At 44.9% G+C, this 19,894-nt stretch overlaps 1 protein-coding gene across 10 annotated transcripts in view; it reads right to left on the bottom strand.

The window, feature by feature from the left end:
* AMPH (amphiphysin) overlaps window positions 1-19,894 on the bottom strand; it is a 301,464-nt gene that overhangs the window by 23,376 nt on the left and 258,194 nt on the right. For 4 of the 10 annotated variants that reach the window (XM_077491634.1, XM_077491643.1, XM_077491635.1 and 1 more), the window contains 4 exons: window positions 17,161-17,217; window positions 11,169-11,225; window positions 6,757-6,813; window positions 1,428-1,484 (listed from right to left, as the gene is read on the bottom strand). In XM_077491634.1, coding sequence (XP_077347760.1) covers window positions 1,428-1,484; window positions 6,757-6,813; window positions 11,169-11,225; window positions 17,161-17,217 — 228 coding nt within the window. The remainder of the gene's footprint in view (window positions 1-1,427; window positions 1,485-6,756; window positions 6,814-11,168; window positions 11,226-17,160; window positions 17,218-19,894) is intronic. The other 6 variants (XM_077491639.1, XM_077491637.1, XM_077491638.1 and 3 more) reach the window with 6 other exon arrangements.

Raw genomic sequence — 19,894 nt, 5'->3', positions numbered from 1 at the left:
CATGCATTATCATGCTGCAACATGAGGTGATGGTTGTGTATGAATGGCACCACAATGGGCCTCAGGATCTCATCACGGTATCTCTGTGCATTCATAATGCCATCAATAAAATGCACCTGTGTTCGTTATCCATAACATACGCCTGCCCATACCATAACCCCACTGGCACCATGGGCCACTCGATCCACAGTGTTGACATCAGCAAACTGCTCACGCACAGGATGCCATACATGCTGTCTGCCATCTGCCCTGTACAGTGAAAACTGGGATTCATCCATGAAGAGAACACCTCTCCAAAGTGCCAGAAGCCATTGAATGTCAGCATTTGCCCACTCAAGTAGGTTACGGCGACAAACTGCAGTCAGGTTGAGACCCCGATGGGGGCGACGAGCATGAAGATGAGCTTCCTTGAGACGGTTTCTGACAGTTTGTGCAGAAATTCTTCGGTTATGCAAACCGATTATTGCAGCAGCTGTCTGGGTGGCTGGTCTCAGACGATCTTGGAGGTGAAGATGCTGGATGTGGAGGTCCTAGGCTGGTGTGGTTACACGTGGTCAGCGGTTGTGCGGCTGGTTGGATGTACTGCCAAATTCTCTGAAATGCCCTACTGGGTTGAACGAAAAACAGTTAGGCCGCGTACACACGGGCGGACTGTTCGCCCAACTTTGTCCGCTGAACAGTGTTTCAGCGGACAGTCCGCTCGTGTGTGGGCTTCAGCGGACAGTTTCAGCGGACAGTCTGACGAACAAAGTTTTTCGGAAATTCCGTAAAACTGTCCGCTGAAACTTGGTTTGAGCGGACAGTCCGCCCGTGTGTAGGCTTGTTCGTCAAACTAAGTTCCGCGCATGCTCAGAAAGGATTTACACGCCGAAGGTTGCATTGCAGTGTACAGGACGTCGTATTTCTAGTCCCGTCGTACGTGCCGTTCACGTCATCGCGCAAGTTTCAGCGGACTGTTCGTTCGTCGTGTGTGGCCAAGTCCGTCCATGCTAATTTTGAGCGGACTGTCCGCTCAAACTGTTTGACTAACAAAGTTGGGCGAACAGTCCCCGCGTGTGTACGCGGCCTAACTTGTGTGTGCGAAGTTTAACTGAGTGATTCTGTGCCAACATTGATCTAGGGAGTTTCTTTTTAGAGTTTAGATTTATCTACAATATATATATATCAGCAATGCGTTATAAGTCCTGTTGAGTGTACTTACTGCCTGCTTCATATTCTACATACTTTCTTCATATTATACATACTAAGGATATTTGTTTTGTTTTTTTTCCTTTTATTGTTGAACTAGATGGACTTATGTTTTTTTTTCAACCAGACTAACTATGTAACTTTTTCAAGGATTGCACCTGAGTAACATTTTGCATGTTAATGATATAAGCACCATATGTTTTTCTAAATATTTTTTTTTTATGTAACAAAAGACTTACCATCACTTCACGAGTTGGTTCAGTCTGTACGTCAAAGACAGATGTGGAAGCATCAGGCTAAAAATATAAAGTATGTGAGTAATGAAAAATCTAGGTGGTTCAATAGCAGTAGATTATAAAGCAATTTAGGTTGCAGAATTTGCAGCAGAATTAAAAATAAAAATCTGTATACATTTTATGCTGCCTTTTTTTCCAGAATTTTTTTCAATGATTTGTATGTATATTGCCGGGATCCGACAATACATTACATTGCATTTTAAATTACATTTGTTCCTTTAGAAATGTCATTTTGCTGTGGTAATGTAATAAACACTGGAAACACTGGCAGCCCCAGGCACGATATTTAAAAGAATATTTCATTTTTATTGTTTCACTTTAAGCATTATTAAAATCACTGCTCCTGAAAAAACATTTGTTCTTAAAACTTTTTTCGCATTGATACATGAGCATTTTTCATTTTTCATGTTCGTAGCCCATAGACTTTAACGGTATCGTTAAAGTCTTTTTTTGCCTGTTCGCAAGTTTGGTGTGAATCATATCGGGGGGGGGGGGGGGGTATTCGGCTCATCCATAATTAAGATCAGTGTTACTAAAATACATATGTTAACCATACCTCACAAAATGTAAAATGTTACCCAAAGCACAGGAATCATTTCGATATTTGGTAAACAAACCAATCTGTGGACATGAACTCAATGAAATAGAGAAATGTGCTGTAAAAACCATGAAAAGAAGGGGGGAAAAATGAAAAGGTATGAGATACATTTTCCTCTTTTTTCCCCTTATTTTTATGGTTTTTGTATTACACATTTTGTTCCTAGTGTGTGCTGCAGTACACCAGGTATCTGGTATACCTTTGCGTCTGTTTGCCCCCCATGTCTGCCATGAGGGAGATGTACTGGTGCTCTGGGCCTTGGCCCCTCGTAGACACTAGCTCTTGGTAAGTGTGCTTGTGGCTTCCCCTGCAATATGATGTTTGTATCATGTGTGCAGCACGTTAGTACCATGCTTTTTATTATATATCATAATTAGTAGTTGGCTTGGCTCATTGCTGTCTTTCGTTACAGACGATGTTTGAAAAATTTCCTCCTGAAGGATAGCAGACACTACACGAGGACTAATATGCTATAAACCATGGATTCTACACTGAGCAAAATTATAAACGCAACACTTTTGTTTTTTGCTCTTATTTTTCGAGCTGAACTTATATATCAACGACTTTTTTAATGTACACAAAAGGCCTATTTCTCTGAAATATTGTTCACAGATCTGTCTAAATCTGTGTTAGTGAGCACTTCTTCTTTGCCGAGATAATCCATCCACCTCACAGGTGTGGCATATCAAGATGCTGATTAGACAGCATATTTATTGCACAGGTGTGCCTAATGCTGCGTACACGCGTAGCCAACTATCCGGCGGACTTAGTCTGACGGACTTCCCGCCGGACTGTCTGAACAAGCTACTTGCCCACACACGGCACTTTTTCAGTGGACTAATACGGCGTACTAAGTCCACCCGACTATCCGCCGTACTTTTGAAATGAACTGACTCGCCCACACACGCGGTGGAAAGTCTGCTCATTTTGAGATTGTCTCCTGGTAGCCGGGGCCAGCGAAGGAGGCGTCGCTGGCCCCGTCACCTGGTATGGACTTAAAGGGGAACCCCTACGCCGAAAAATCGGCATGGGGGTCCCCCCTAGGTCCACATCAGACCCTTGTCCGAGCATGCTACCTGGCCGGCCAGGAAAGGGGGTGGGGACGAGCAAGCGTCCCCCCTCCTGAGCCGTGCCAGGCCGCCTGCCCTCAACATGGGGGGTGCCTTGGGGAAGGGGGGCCGCGCGGCCCCCCACCCCAAAGCACATTGTCCCCATGTTGATGAGGACAAGGGCCTCTTCCCGACAACCCTGGCCGTTGGTTGTCGGGGTCTGCGGGCGAGGGCTTATCGGAATCCGGGAGCCCCCTTTAATAAGGGGGCCCCCGGATACCGGCTCCCCACCCTATGTGAATGAGTATGGGGTACAATGTACCCCTACCCATTCACCTGTAAAAAAAAGTTAAAAAAAACACAACACACAAGGGTTAAAATAGTTTATTGCACAGCTCCGGGGGTCTTCCGTCTTCGGGGGTCTTCTCGCCGGACTCCTCCGCTATCTTCTGCTAGCTCTTTTACTAGCGGAGGCGCCTGGCTTTCTTCTTCGCTGCTGCCCTCTTCTTCCGACTTCGGGGGTCTTGTCCCCCTCTTCGGGGGTCCTGTCTCCCTCTTCAGTTCTTCTTGCCGGGCCACCGCGCCTTCTTTTAGCTCTTCTACAGGCGGTGGCCCGGTCTTCTGTCGCCGTCTTCTGTTCTTCTGTTCTCTTCTTCTCTTCTTTTCTTCTCTTCAGATGTTGCCTCGTCGATGCCTCCGCTCACAATGACAGGGACGCGGCGCGCAGCAATTTATATAGGGACATCACCGGATGATGTCCCCGCCTATTATGATGTCACAGTCCCAGCATCCTCTGGGACTGTGACACCATAATTGGCGGGGACATCATCCGGCGACAGCGGCGACAGAAGACCGGGCCACCGCCTGTAAAAGAGCTAGAAGAAGGCACGGTGGCCCGGCAAGAAGAACCGAAAAGGGGGACAAGACCCCCGAAGTCAGAAGAAGAGGGCGGCAGCGAAGAAGAAAGCCGGGCTCCTCTGTTAGTAAAAGAGCTAGCAGAAGATAGCGGAGGAGTCCGGCGAGAAGACCCCCAAAGACGGAAGACCCCCGGAGCTGTGCAATAAACTATTTTAACCCTTGTGTGTTGTGTTTTTTTTACTTTTTTTTACAGGTGAATGGGTAGGGGTACATTGTACCCCGTACTCATTCACATAGGGTGGGGGGGCCGGTATCCGGGGGCCCCCTTATTAAAGGGGGCTCCCGGATTCCGATAAGCCCCCCGCCCGCAGACCCCAACAACCAACGGCCAGGGTTGTCGGGAAGAGGCCCTTGTCCTCATCAACATGGGGACAAGGTGCTTTGGGGTGGGGGGCCGCGCGGCTTCGCCCCCTTCCCCAAGGCACCCCCCATGTTGAGGGCACGCGGCCTGGCATGACTCAGGAGGGGGGGGGCGCTCGCTCGTCCCCACCCCCTTTCCTGGCCGGCCGGGTAGCGTGTTCGGACAAGGGTCTGATGTGGACCTAGGGGGGGCCCCCACGCCGATTTTTTGGCGTAGGGGTTCCCCTTTAAGTCCATACCAGGTGACGGGGCCAGCGACGCCTCCTTCGCTGGCCCCAGCTACCTGGAGACACGCTCAAAATGAGCGGACTTTTCTCTGCGTGGGAAAAGTCCGCTCATTTCAAAAGTACGGCGGACTAGCACACACACGGCCGTACTGTCTGCCGAAAAGCGAATCCGGCGGACAGATTGGAGTGCAAAAATACTTTCTTAGTCCGTCGTACTTTTGGGTAAAAAAAGTGCGCCGGAGGCTACACACGGGCGGATTGTCCGGTAGACTTGAGTTTGCCGGACTTTTCCACCGGATTGTTTGATCCTGTGTTAGGCTGGCCAAAATAAAAGGCCACTCTAAAATGTGCAATTTTACTTTATTGGAGGGGGGGGGGGTCCGGGAGGTCCGAAAACCAGTCAGTATCTGGTGTGATCATAATTTGCCTAATTTGCCTCATGCAGTGTAGCACATCTCCTTTGCATAGAGTTGATCAGGTTGTTGATTGTGGCCTGTGAAATGTTGGTCCATTCCTCTTCAATGTGCAAACTTGCTTGATATTGGCAGGGACTAGAACATGCTGTCGTTTTCGCAGATCCAGAGCATCCCAAACATGCTCAATGGGTGACATGCCAGTGAGTATGCTGGCCATGCAAGAACTGGGATGTTTTCAGCTTCCAGGAATTGTGTACAGATACTTGCAACTTGGGGCCATGCATTATCATGCTGCAACATGAGGTGATGGTTGTGTATGAATGGCACCACAATGGGCCTCAGGATCTCATCACGGTATCTCTGTGCATTCATAATGCCATCAATAAAATGCACCTGTGTTCGTTATCCATAACATACGCCTGCCCATACCATAACCCCACTGGCACCATGGGCCACTCGATCCACAGTGTTGACATCAGCAAACTGCTCACGCACAGGATGCCATACATGCTGTCTGCCATCTGCCCTGTACAGTGAAAACTGGGATTCATCCATGAAGAGAACACCTCTCCAAAGTGCCAGAAGCCATTGAATGTCAGCATTTGCCCACTCAAGTAGGTTACGGCGACAAACTGCAGTCAGGTTGAGACCCCGATGGGGGCGACGAGCATGAAGATGAGCTTCCTTGAGACGGTTTCTGACAGTTTGTGCAGAAATTCTTCGGTTATGCAAACCGATTATTGCAGCAGCTGTCTGGGTGGCTGGTCTCAGACGATCTTGGAGGTGAAGATGCTGGATGTGGAGGTCCTAGGCTGGTGTGGTTACACGTGGTCAGCGGTTGTGCGGCTGGTTGGATGTACTGCCAAATTCTCTGAAATGCCCTACTGGGTTGAACGAAAAACAGTTAGGCCGCGTACACACGGGCGGACTGTTCGCCCAACTTTGTCCGCTGAACAGTGTTTCAGCGGACAGTCCGCTCGTGTGTGGGCTTCAGCGGACAGTTTCAGCGGACAGTCTGACGAACAAAGTTTTTCGGAAATTCCGTAAAACTGTCCGCTGAAACTTGGTTTGAGCGGACAGTCCGCCCGTGTGTAGGCTTGTTCGTCAAACTAAGTTCCGCGCATGCTCAGAAAGGATTTACACGCCGAAGGTTGCATTGCAGTGTACAGGACGTCGTATTTCTAGTCCCGTCGTACGTGCCGTTCACGTCATCGCGCAAGTTTCAGCGGACTGTTCGTTCGTCGTGTGTGGCCAAGTCCGTCCATGCTAATTTTGAGCGGACTGTCCGCTCAAACTGTTTGACTAACAAAGTTGGGCGAACAGTCCCCGCGTGTGTACGCGGCCTAACTTGTGTGTGCGAAGTTTAACTGAGTGATTCTGTGCCAACATTGATCTAGGGAGTTTCTTTTTAGAGTTTAGATTTATCTACAATATATATATATCAGCAATGCGTTATAAGTCCTGTTGAGTGTACTTACTGCCTGCTTCATATTCTACATACTTTCTTCATATTATACATACTAAGGATATTTGTTTTGTTTTTTTTCCTTTTATTGTTGAACTAGATGGACTTATGTTTTTTTTTCAACCAGACTAACTATGTAACTTTTTCAAGGATTGCACCTGAGTAACATTTTGCATGTTAATGATATAAGCACCATATGTTTTTCTAAATATTTTTTTTTTATGTAACAAAAGACTTACCATCACTTCACGAGTTGGTTCAGTCTGTACGTCAAAGACAGATGTGGAAGCATCAGGCTAAAAATATAAAGTATGTGAGTAATGAAAAATCTAGGTGGTTCAATAGCAGTAGATTATAAAGCAATTTAGGTTGCAGAATTTGCAGCAGAATTAAAAATAAAAATCTGTATACATTTTATGCTGCCTTTTTATCATATTTGTTCCTCCAGTTGATGAGATTTGGATAGAATAATAAACCAACATCTATAATGAGAATTCAGGTGCCTATTGTGCGTACCATAAAATCTAACTTTGTGAGAAAAAAAATATTTAACTACCCTTTTCTTGTAGGTTTGGATTAGTGTAATTCCACACAAACAAATTGGAAAATGGTTTATAATCAGCAATAGTTCAGCTGTTTTTAAACATCATTTAGAGATAAAAGTATTTTTAGAATCCTATACTTTTTAAATGTATACAGTATGTAAATAAGCTGTATGGCATAATAGGCTCAACTAATAAGCTGCTATGTGCCATAATGGTGGAAAAGTTTAACAAGGACAGCCAATGAGAACTGAAAATAACAGTCAAATCGCTGAATAGGATGCCAAGTAAGGATGTTATATTTGGATCTTTAGTCAGCTGTGCAATTTGTTTTGGTATGAATATACATTGGGACACATTTGTGGTTAATGAAATAGTAACAAATTTTGTTGAAATTTGTTTAATCTTGTTTTGTATATTTGTTTTCTAACTAATTCAAATTTTTGACACATTTGAATTTGGATCGGTGGAAAAATGATCGCCCGATTCAAATTCTGTGTGAAGAAAAGCTGGTTGTTAAGAAGCGGCCCGGAAAGCTTACCGCCGCATCTTTAACCAGTTCCCGACCAGCGCACGCCGATGTACGTTGGCAGAATGGCACGGGCAGGCAAATGGGCATACCTGTGCGTCCCTTTAAATGCCACCGGTGGCGCGCTCCCGTGCTGGTCGGGACCCCCGTGAGTCCGGTCACGGGTCCCGTGGACTCGATCGCCGCGGGCATACCCGCGATCATCTCACGGGGTGGCTGAATGGAGAAATGCCATTGTAACTAGTGACGCTGATCTCTGCTCCATGTGATTGGAGCAGAGATCAGTGTTCACTAAATGAAAGACCAGCCCCCAACAGTTAGTAACACACCCCTAGGAACACTTAACCCCTACACTGCCCCCCACTGGTTAACCCCTTCACTGCCAGTGTCATTTACACAGGAATCACTGCATTTATATAGCAGTGATTGCTGTATAAATGACAATGGTCCCAAAAATGTGTCAAAAATGTCTGATGTGTCCGCCATAATGTCACAGTCACAATAAAAATCGCAGATAACCGCCATTACTAGTGAAAAAAAAAATATTAATAAAAATGCCATAAAACTATCCCCTATTTTGTAAACGGTATAACTTTTGCGCAAAGCAATCAATAATCGCGTATTGCGATTTTTTGCCCAAAAATATGTAGAAGAATACGTATCGGTCTAAACTGAGGGAAAAAATGTTTTTTTATATATTTTTGGGGGATATTTATTATAACAAAAAGTAAAAAATAATGAGTTTTTTTTTTCAAAATCGGCGCTCTATTTTTGTTTATAGCGCAAAAAATATAGCGCAAAAAATAAAAACCGCAGAGGTGATAAAATACCACCAAAAGAAAGCTCTATTTGTGGGAAAAAAAGGACGTCAATTTTGTTTGGGAACCACGTCGCACGACCGCGCAATTGTCAGTTAAAGCGACGCAGTGCCGAATCGCAAAAAGTGGTCTGGTCTTTGACCAGCAAAATGGTCCGGTCTGTAAGTGGTTAACCACTATTTAACCCCCTTTCTGCCTAGGACAATTTTCAGCTTTCAGCACTGTCGCACTTTGAGTGACAATTGCGCGGTCATGCAACACTGCACCCAAACCAAATTTTTATAATTTTTTTTGAGACGAACACAGCTTTCTTTTGGTGGTATTTAATTGACACTGGGTTTTTTATTTTCTTCTAAACAAAAGAAAAATGCCAAAAATGTTGAGTCGATGACGTCACCCAGGCATGGGGCCTCACCCCTTAACTTTTTTAGAACTATCAAATGGCAGGAGCCTTAGGCTTTGTGGTTTTATTTACTTTTGACACTTTTTTGATGAATGAGTAGGGGTTCTATGTAACCCTACTCATTCACATTGGGTTTGAGTTAAAGAGGGCTTCAAAACTCCGATAAGCCCCTTACCTGCAGACCACAACTACCAGCCAGGGTTGTGGGGAAGAAGCCTTTGTTCCCATTAACATGGGGAAAAGGTGCTTTAGGGAGGCAGAGCTCCCCTGCCCCATAGCACCCCCCCCCCCCATGTAGAGGGCATGTGGCCTGGTATGGTTCAGGAGGGGGGCCTGCTAGGGTGTATGCTCTGATAAGAAACTGGTATGGATTGGGGGGACCGCCACACTGTTTCTTTTTTTTTAAACCATTTTTAATTACATTCTGCTGTCAGCAAGGAATCCCGCTGACAGCAGAGGAGTCATGGTTGTTAAGGACTCCAGTGGCTGCCCACTTCTTAATACATGCCGCGGAGCCCAATCCAACTCTCAGCCCCCAGCTAGCCAAGATGGCCGATGTTTCCTCCATGAACCCTGCCTCACATGCAATCCCCACTGTTCAACTGACCCCAGCCACCACAGAGGAATAGTACAGTGCGATGGACCAAGCAGTGGCGGTCCTGCTCTCCCCCGCGATCACTGCTGCTGTGGACAGGGCAGTGACTTCTGGGATTTATCAGCTCGAGGGGGAGCTCAGAGAGTAAGCAAGCAGGCTCAATGATATGAAAAAATGCATATCAGATCTGGAGGAGGAAGCACAGGGCTCTCAAGCAGCTTTACATCAGGCATCCCAAAACCAGCAATATATAATGGAGAAGCTAGATGACCTGGAAAACCCCCCAAGACGCAACAGCATAAGGATCATAGGCCTCCCAAAGGCCTACAACTCGGGGTCACTAACAGAGTTATGTTCCACTCGTATCCCTGAGGCTCTTGGCATCGCCACAACTTGCAAAGTGGAGAGAGCCCACCGCGTAGGAGCACCATCAAATGACTGACGATCCCTACACCCGATAATTGTAAGATACCTAAATTACTCAGACAGAGTTGCCATTCTAAAATCATTCTGTGACGCCAACTCCTTGCAGCTGGAAGGGCACAAGCTCCTCATCTTTCCCGAAGAAGTATCGTGCAAGAGGAAAGCTTTCCAACCCATCTGCTCAGCCCTCCACCTCAAGGGGTTAAAATTCAGCTTAGTGATCCATAGCATTTAGCTCATCCAGAAGGCATGTAATATTCTTTTTACTCTCCTCCCTAACTCCTAATTTATTTTTTTCACATATAGTTTATGAGTCAATACCATCACCTGAGTTCTTGCCTGCTGATTTCCATCTTTGCAATTGTGACGTCTAAGTTTCCCATTTTTGTTTTCTCCAAAATCCACTCTCAAGTAATAAAGTATATGGTTACTGTATGTCAATATAGAACTTATACCTTTAACCTTACCTGATGTTTACATTTTTTGCAGCCAATAAAAAAATTCAAAGACACAAGGTAGTAGGACTAAAGCCTTACCTGAACTAGATTTTTTCTATGTACAGTCGAGGAGGGGAGCATAAATACATATAAAGATTTAAAATACAGTCATCCCCTGTTGTATGTGTATTGTGGACTATACCTTAAGCCTAATACATATGGGCCAGTGAGTGGCATCGGCAGGTGTTGGGTGGTTCAATAGAAACCCGCCGACTTTCAGCTGTGTTTATTGGAGTCAGTCTGACAGAAGCCGGCCGTTTGGCCAGCTTCTGTCAAAGGGGCATGACAGATCAGTGCTCTCAGCCATTAGCTTGAGTGTTCTGGTGGGGTGGGGGGGCAATGTCAGAAAACAATAGAACAGCAGGGAAGATCACTGTACTAAAGTTGGAATGTTAGTACAGAGGCTCTTCCCAAGCTGTAAGTTTATTTTTTGTTCAGCCCTACTGGGTTGAACGAAAAATAATTACTAGTGTGTGTGAAGTTTAACTGAGTGATTCTGTGCCAACATTGATCTAGGGAGTTCCTTGTGCAGAGTTTATTTTTATCTACAATATATATATATATATATATATATATATATATATATATATATATATATATATATATATATATAATCTCGGTATTGCATTGGAAAATTCCTCCCGTTGTATGTCTTGTTGAGTGTATTTACTGCTTGCTTCATATGCTACATACTTTCTTCATATTATACATACTAAGGATATTTGTTTTGTTTTTACTAACTATGTAACTTTTTCATTGCACCTGACTAATATTTTGCATGTTAATGATATAAGCACCATATGTTTTTCTAAATATTTTTTTTTTATGTAAAAAAAAGGCTTACCATCACTTCACGAGTTGGTTCAGTCTGTACGTCAAAGACAGATGTGGAAGCATCAGGCTAAAAATGTAAAATATGTGAGTAATAAAAAACCTAGGTGGTTCAATGTAATAAAATTGCACTATATCTGATAATAGCAGTAGACTGATTATAAAGCAACTTAGGTGGCAGAATTTACAGGAGATTTAGAAAAAAAAAATCTATATGCATTTGATGCTGCCTTTTTTATCATTTTTGTTCCTCTAGTTGATGAGATTTGGATAGAATAATAAACCAACATCTATAATGAGAATTCAGGTGCCTATTATGTTTACCATAAAATCTAACTTTGTGAGAAAAAAATTATCAAACTACCCTTTTCCTGTAGGCTTGTATTTATTGATTAGTGTAATTCCACACAAACAAACTGGAAATGGTTAAAAACAGCAATAGTTTAGCTGTTGTTAAACATAATTTAGAGATAAAAGTATTTTTAGTATCCTACACTTTTTAAATGTATACAGTAAGTAAATAAGCTGTATGGCATAATAGGCTCAACTAATAAGCTGTTATGTGCCAAATTTTCAGAACAATTCAAATTTGGATCGGTGGAAAAATGATTGCCCGATTCAAATTCTGTGTAAAGAATAGTCACTGGGCACTTTCACCCCCTTCCTGCACAGGACAATTTTCAGCTTTCAGCACTGTCTCACTTAGGCCGCGTACACACGGGCGGACTGTTCGCCCAACTTTGTCCGCTGAACAGTGTTTCAGCGGACAGTCCGCTCGTGTGTGGGCTTCAGCGGACAGTTTCAGCGGACAGTCTGACGAACAAAGTTTTTCGGAATTTCCGTAAGACAGTCCGCTGAAACTTGGTTTCAGCGGACAGTCCGCTCGTGTGTAGGCTTGTTCGACAAACTAAGTTTCGCGCATGCTCAGAAAGGATTTACACGGCGAAGGTTGCATTGCAGTGTATTGGAGTCGTATTTCTTGTCCCGTCGTACGTGCCGTTCACGTCATCGCGCACGCTTTCAGCGGACTGTTCGTTCATCGTGTGTGGTCAAGTCCGTTCATGCAAATTTTGAGCGGACTGTTTGTTGGATTGTTTGACGAACAAAGTTGGGCGAACAGTCCGCCCGTGTGTACGTGGCCTTAGAATGACAATTGCGCGATCATGCAACACTGCACCCAAACCAAAATGTTTATCATTTTTTTGAGACAGATAGAGCTTTCTTTTGGTGGTATTTAATTGACACTGTTTTTAATTTTTTTGCTAAACAAAAGAAAAAAGACCAAAAATGTTGAAAAAAAATTTTTTTTCTTAGTTTCTGTTATATTGTAAATACGTAATTTTTCTCCTTTACTGATGTGCGCTGATGAGGTTGCACTGATGGGGACTATAGGCTGCACTGATGAATAATGATGAGGCAGCACTGATGAGGCAGGACTGATATGCAGCACTGATGGGCACTGATCAGCAGCACTGATCAGTGGAACTGATGGGGGGCACTGCTCAGTGGTGCTGATAGGCAGCACTGCTCAGTGGTGCTGATAGGCAGCACTGATGGGCACTGATAGGCAGCACTGAGGGGTGGCACTGATGGGCACTGACAGGCAGCACTGGTGGGCACTGACTGGCAGCACTGGTGGGCACTATTGGGGCTGCACTAAAAATCAGGACACTGATGATCCGTGCCCTGATTATCAGTGTAGATATTCCCTGTGTGGATTTGCCAGTTATTGCCTCTCCACTCCTCATACTCTGTCAGTATGAGTAGAATCTTTCCAACAACTGGCAAATCCTATTCATACTGTGATCAGCTGTGATTGGACACAGCTCATCATGTGGTAAACAGCCACTGTGATTGGCTCTTTACCCCAATCACAGATCACTGCCATGCACGCCACAGGGGGGGCGCATGGGAAGGGAGAGCATGGGAGGACATTATATGATGGCCTCCCAGCAAACTGCGACTGCACCATAGCTGCCATTCGGCTATAGCGCAGTCATGAAGTGGTTAACAACCTATGACTCTTCAGTTGTCAGTGGGTTCCCCACTGACAGCTAAATGTACACAAAAGAATACCTGCAAAGAAATATGCAGAAAAAAACAACGTCCTCTCCCCAATCCCTACCAGGCCCTTTATTTTTAAAAGGTGTGCCCCCCCCCATGATCCATACAGTACCAGACCCTTATCTGAACATGCAACTTGGCAGGCCAGGGGAGGGGGGCTCGGCCCCCCAAAGCACCTTGTCCCCATGTTGATATGGACAAAGGCCTCTTCCAGACAACCCTGGCCGGTGGTTGTGGGGGTCTGTGGGCAGGGGGCTTATCAGAATCGGAAACCCTCTTTAACAAGGGGACCCCCAGATCCCTACCCCCCCCCCCCCCATGTGAATGAGTATGGCCTACTCATTCACTAAAACGTGTAAAATATAAATAAAAACACAACACAAGTTTTTGACAATTCCTTTATTAAAAAAAATCTAAATAAATGTCCCCCAGTATAGATCCATCGTTAATCACAATGCACGCCGCTACTGCTGACCCCAAAAAAATTCCAATCCTGAGGAAAGCTCATGCCGTGTGCCAGCTCCTCCCCCAGTTCTTAAATAGCGAAGGGGTGGGGTCATCCAATGACATCATTGAGTGACCGACCCCATGAAACGTCATAGACGGGAGCATGCTGGGTCGATGGCGTCATCCAGGCATGGGGCCAATCAGTGACGTTGCTGGGTGGCCCCATCCCTTAGCTTTTTAAGAACTGTCAGACGTAAGAGCCTTCGTCTTTGTGTTTTTATTTACTTTTGATACTTTTTTGGTGAATGAGTACACTTTTTTGGTGAATGAGTAAGGGTTCTGTGTAACCCCTACTCATTCACATTGGTTGGAGGGCTGAGGGCCCCCTTGGTAAAGAGGGCTTCCAAACTCCGATAAGCCCACTGCCTGCAGACCCACAACCACTGGCCAGGGTTGTGGGGAGGAAGTCTTTGTTCCCATCAACATGGGAACAAGGTGCTTTAGGTGGGCAGAGCTCCCCTGCCTCATAGCACCACCCTCCTATGTTGAGGGCATGTGGCCTGGTATGGTTCAGGAGGGGGCCTGCCTGGGTGTATGCTCTGATAAGGAACTGGTATGGATTGGGGGGGCCGCCACACTGTTTTATTTATTTATTTATTTTTTAAACCAGCATTTGTTTAGTTTACATTCTGCTGTCAGCAAGGAATCCCACAGACAGCAGATGAGTCATGGCTATTAACACATGTCGCGGAGCCCCGATCCAACTCTCAGCCCCTAGCTAGCCAAGATGGCCAATGTTTTCCTCCATGAACCCTGCCTCACACGCATCCAGACCAACACAGAGGAACAGTACAACAGGATGACCCAAGCCATGCTGCTGTGGACAGGGCAGTGACTGTAGGGATAAATCAGCTCTGGAGGGAGCTCAGAGAGCAGACAAGCAGGCTCAATGAAGTAGAACAACGCATATCAGATCTGAAGGAGGGGGCACAGGGCTCCCAAGTGGCTGCACACCAGACATCTCAGACCCAGCAATATAAAATGTAGAAGCTAGGTGACCTGGAAAACTGCTCACGACGCAACAGCCTAAGGATCATATGTCTCCCAGAGGCCTAAAACTTGGGATCACTAACAGAGTTATGTTCCAATCACATCCCTGAGGCCCTCGGCATCGCCACAACTTGCATAGTGGAGAGAGCCCACCACGTAGGAGCACCATGAAATGACCAACGCTCCTCATGCCCGATAATTGTAAGATACGTAAACTACTCAGACAGAGTTGCCATTCTACAATCATTCTGGAACGTCGACTCCTTTCAGCTGGAAGTATCATGCAATAGGAAAGCTTTCCCTCCCATCTGCTCTGCCCTCCACCTCAAGGGGTTAAAATTCACCCTGGCATCACCGACCAGGCAGGGGAGACAAAGTCATTCAGCCACCTAGAAGAAGCTCCCTCATATCTACAAACATACTTTCACATCCCCAGTATCTATTCCCCATGGAAACCAATCAATGCCCCGAAAATCAGAGTAGCCCCTGCAAGGATCCACCAAAAAGGTTTCACTACTTAAACACTCCAGGATCCCCAAAACACTGCTGAAAAGCCCAGGGGTTCAAGCGCCCTCCTTCTGCTGGCCTCCCAGGTTCTTTATGCTTAAAACCTCTGTCTGACTGTTCAGACTAACTGTTCTACTTTGTTACTGTTCTTTAACTGTTTTTGTTCTAATATCCTCTGTTACAGCCTCCAGGAGACGTTTCAATATGCACTGACGCAAACCTTTTGGCGACCCTCATATACCTGCCATCCTACATGACACAGCTACCTGGTGGATGCAAACCAGCATATTGACCAAGTCCCCCTCTCCGGTAACGCTGTCTATTGGTGATTTTTTCACGTGAAAGAAAGTGAAGTCAAGGCTTCCCCTAAACTGTGAGTTGATTTTGACTTTACTTACACTCCAACCCACCACTATATTTTCACATCTACTCTATCCTATACCCCCCCCCATTCTCCCCCACTCCATCCCTGACCACCGACCTAGCAAATACTCCACAGGTCCATTGTCTGACAACAAACACCTCACTTTGACATAATCTCAAACCCTTTTGATACAATGAAAATCATTTCATGGAATGTCAAAGGGCTCCAATCCCCCCCACAAATGCATGGTGATAATCCGCCACTTAAAGAGATTGAAAACAGACATTGCACTTCACCAGAAGACTCATCTCCCCTGACTTCTGGCAGATGCGTACATTTTGGGTAGGTCAAACTCTTGGTTCAGCCTCTGTAAAAGGCAAAGTGGGTGTCCTTATGAATGAATGAATGAATGAAATACTTGTATAGCGCACAATGCGAACTGAATCGCCTCTAGGAGCTGATCCTCATACACAAAAACCTCCTTTGTGACATTTTGTCCTCACGACGAGGAAGGGTGTCTTTTGACCAATCACCTTCCTGTTTCTAACAAAGACCTTATAGTGACTAATGTCTATGCCCCAAATTTCTCTACCAAATCCTTTTTCCAGGTAGTCACCATACACCTAGCTCCCTACCTGCAGTTTCCCCTCCTAATAGGAGGCAATTTCAACACAGTAATGGATACTCAGGAAGATAAGTGTAGGGAAAAACCTATTCTTTAACCACATAATCAAACCACAGAAACTTTACTCCTCCCCACCTCCTAATTTATTTATTTTTTTCACATATAATTTATGATTCAGTACCATCACCTGAGTTCTTGTCTGTTTATTTCCATCTTTGCAATTGTGACATCTGAGATTCCCATTTTTGTTTTCCCCAAAATCCAATCTCAAGTAGTGAAGTACATGGTTATGTCAATATGGTACTTATACCTTTTACCTTACCTGTTCAATAGAAACCGGCCGACATTCAGCCTTGTGTACTGGAGTTAGTCCAACAGAAGCCGGGCTCAGGCCAGCTTCTGTCGAAGGGGCATGACTAAAAAAGGTCTGCCGATCGGCTCCCATTGCCTTGAGTGTTCTGGCGGGGGCAGTGTCAGAACACAATAAAACAGCAGGGGAGATCACTGTACTAAAGTTGGCATGTTAGTGCAGCGGCTCCTCCTAAGCTGTCAGTTTTCTTTTTGTTCAGCCCTACTGGGTTAAATGAAAAACAATTACTAGTGTGTGCGAGGTTTAACTGAGTGATTCTGTGCCAACATTTATCTAGGGAGTTCCTTGTGCAGAGTTTAGTTTTATCTACATTATATATATTGCATTGGAAAATTCCTCTTGTTGTAAGTCCTGTTGAGTGTACTTACTGCCTGCTTCATATTCTACATACTTTCTTCATATTATACCTACTAAGGCAATTTGTTTGGTTGAACTAGATTGATTTGTGTCTTTTTTCAACCAGACTATGTAACTATGCAACTTTTTCAAGGATTGCACCTGAGTGACATTTTGCATGTTAATGATATAAGCACCATATGTTTTTCTAAATATTTTTTTTAATATAACAAAAGGCTTACCATCATTTCACGAGTTGGTTCAGTCTGTACATCGAAGACAGATGTGGAAGCATCAGGCTAAAAATGTAAAGAATGTGAGTAATAAAAAAACCTAGGTGGTTCAATGTAATAAAATTGCAATATATCTGATAATAGCAGTAGATTATAAAGCAACTTAGGTGGCAGAATTTACAGCAGATTTATAAAAACAAAATCTATATGCATTTGATGCCTTTTTATATTTGTTCCTCTAGTTCAGGGGTCTCCAAACTTTTTAGCGCGATGGCCACATTGTAGATTTTGAAAATATTCGCGGGCCGAAAAAATTTATTTATAAATAAATTAATAAAAATGTAAATAATCTTGTCACAGCCTTTCCGTACTTTTGTGTCCCGTCACAGCTTTTACGCATTTCTGTGTCTCGTCACAGTCTTTTCGCACTTCTGTGTCCCCATCACAGCCTTTCCGCTCTTGTGTGTCCCCATCACAGCCTTTCCAAACTTGTGTGTCCCCGTCACAGCCTTTCTACACTTCTGTGTCCCGTCACAGCTTTTGCACACTTCTGTGTCCACGTCACAGGCTTTCCACACTTCTGTGTCCACGTCATAGCCTTTCCACACTTCTGTGTCCCCATCACAGCCTTTCTGCCCTTCTGTGTTCCCGTCACAGCCTTTCTGCACTTCTGTGTTCCCGTCACAGCCTTTGCACACTTCTGTGTCCACGTCACAGCCTTTCCACACTTCTGTGTCCCTGTCACATCCTTTCCACACTTCCGTGTCCCTGTCACATCCTTTCCGCACTTCTGTGTCCCTGTCACATCCTTTCCGCACTTCTGTGTCCCCGTTACAGCCTTTCTGCACTTCTGTGTCCCAGTCACAGCCTTTCCACCCTTCTGTGTCCCCCACCCTGATTACACCCCCAGATACCCCCCATTCTGATAACACCACCACTCCCCCCCAGCCTGATTACCACCACCCCAGATACCCTCAGTCTGATCACACCTCCCCCTCCTCACACCTCTCCCCTAATACACCCCTCCACCATCACACACACCTTTGGGTTTTGCAGTCTTGCAGACAGTTTCTCCTAGTCCTGCGGCTCCTCCTCCAGATGATGTTAGTGGAGGAATCTGCAGCACACCAGGGTGGGTTAGCTGTCCCTGATGCAAGCACAATACCTCCATACAAATCTGGCGGTGGCAGCTACACAGAGTGGGAGCCTCCTCCACTCCAACTTTGTCCTCTGCCGCCACTTCCCCAGCCCAACTTCGTCCTCTGTCGCCACTCCCCCAGCCCAACTTTGTCCTCTGCCACCACTCCCCCAGCCCAACCTCCTCCTCTGCCACCACTCCCCCAGCCCAACCTCCTCCTCTGCCGCCACCCCCCAGCCCAACCTCCTCCTCTGCCGCCACTCCCCCAGCCTGACTCCTGCAAGCATGGGAATCCACCCTACTACTCCGTCTACTTCTGCCTCATTGGATCCGCTCTGACAGCGGCACACATACATCACCCCGCCTACCTTCTGCTCTGTCCCACTGCCTAAAGCGCACAGGGGAATTGAAGCAGGCAGTCTCTGAATGAGCTGCGGTCCTGATAAAACATCCAAGCGGGCCCTATGTGGCCTACGGGCTGGGGTTTGGAGACTTCTGCTCTAGTTGATGAGATTTGGATAGAATAATAAATCAACATCTATAATGGGAATTCAGGTGCCTATTATGCTTACCATAAAATCTAACTTTGTGAAAAAAAAATTATTAAACTACCCTTTTCCTGTAGTTTTAGATTTACGGATTAGTGTAATCCCACACAAACTGGAAAATGGTTAACAACAGCAATAATTTAGCTGTTAAACATCATTTAAAGATAAAATAATTTTTAGCATCCTACACTTTTTAAATGTATACAGTATGTAAATAAGCTGTATGGCATAATAGGCTCAACTAATAAACTGTTATGTGCCATAATGGTGGCAAATTTTAACAAGGACAGCCAATGAAAACTGAAAATAACAGTCATATCGCTGAATAGGATGTTATATTTGGATCTTTAGTCAGCTGTGCAATTAGTTTCGGTCTGAATATACATTGGGACACATTTTTGGTTAATGAAATAGCATCAAATTTTGTTGAAATTTGTTTAATTTTGTATAATCGTTTTTTAAATAATTCCAAATTTTCAGAACGATTCGAATTTGGATCGGTGGAAAGGGGATTGCCTGATTCAAATTCTGTGTAAAGAATAGCCACTGGACACTTCCATCCCCTTCCTGCCCAGGACAATTTTCAGCTTTCAGCACTGTTGCATTTTGAATGAGAATTGCGCGATCATGCAATACTGCACCCAAACCAAATGTTTATAATTTTTTTGAGACATATAGAGCTTTCTTTTGGTGGTATTTAATTGACACTGTGTTTTTTAGTTTTTGCTAAACAAAAGAAAAATACCAAAAATTTTGAAAAAATAAAGTTTTTCTTAGTTTCTGTTATAAAATATTGTAAATAAGTAATTTTTCTCCTTTATTGATGTGCACTTATGAGGCTGCACTGATAGGCACTGATATGCTGCACTGATGGGTACTGATAGGCTGCACTGGTGGGCGCTAATTGGCTGCACTGATGGATACTGATGAGGTGGCACTGAAGAGGAGATACTGATGAGTCTGCACTGATATGCAGCACTGATGGGCATGAATAGGTGGCACTGATGGGCACTGATATGCAGCACTGATGGGCACTGATAGGCAGCACTGATGGGTA

This window comes from Lithobates pipiens, unplaced genomic scaffold, assembly GCF_037356315.1.
Source record: "Lithobates pipiens isolate NorthernLeopardFrog02 unplaced genomic scaffold, aLitPip1_a1.2 Scaffold_19, whole genome shotgun sequence".
NCBI lineage: Eukaryota > Metazoa > Chordata > Amphibia > Anura > Ranidae > Lithobates > Lithobates pipiens.
Note: the sequence above shows the minus strand (reverse complement) of the source record. Positions and strands in the feature narration are given on the sequence as shown.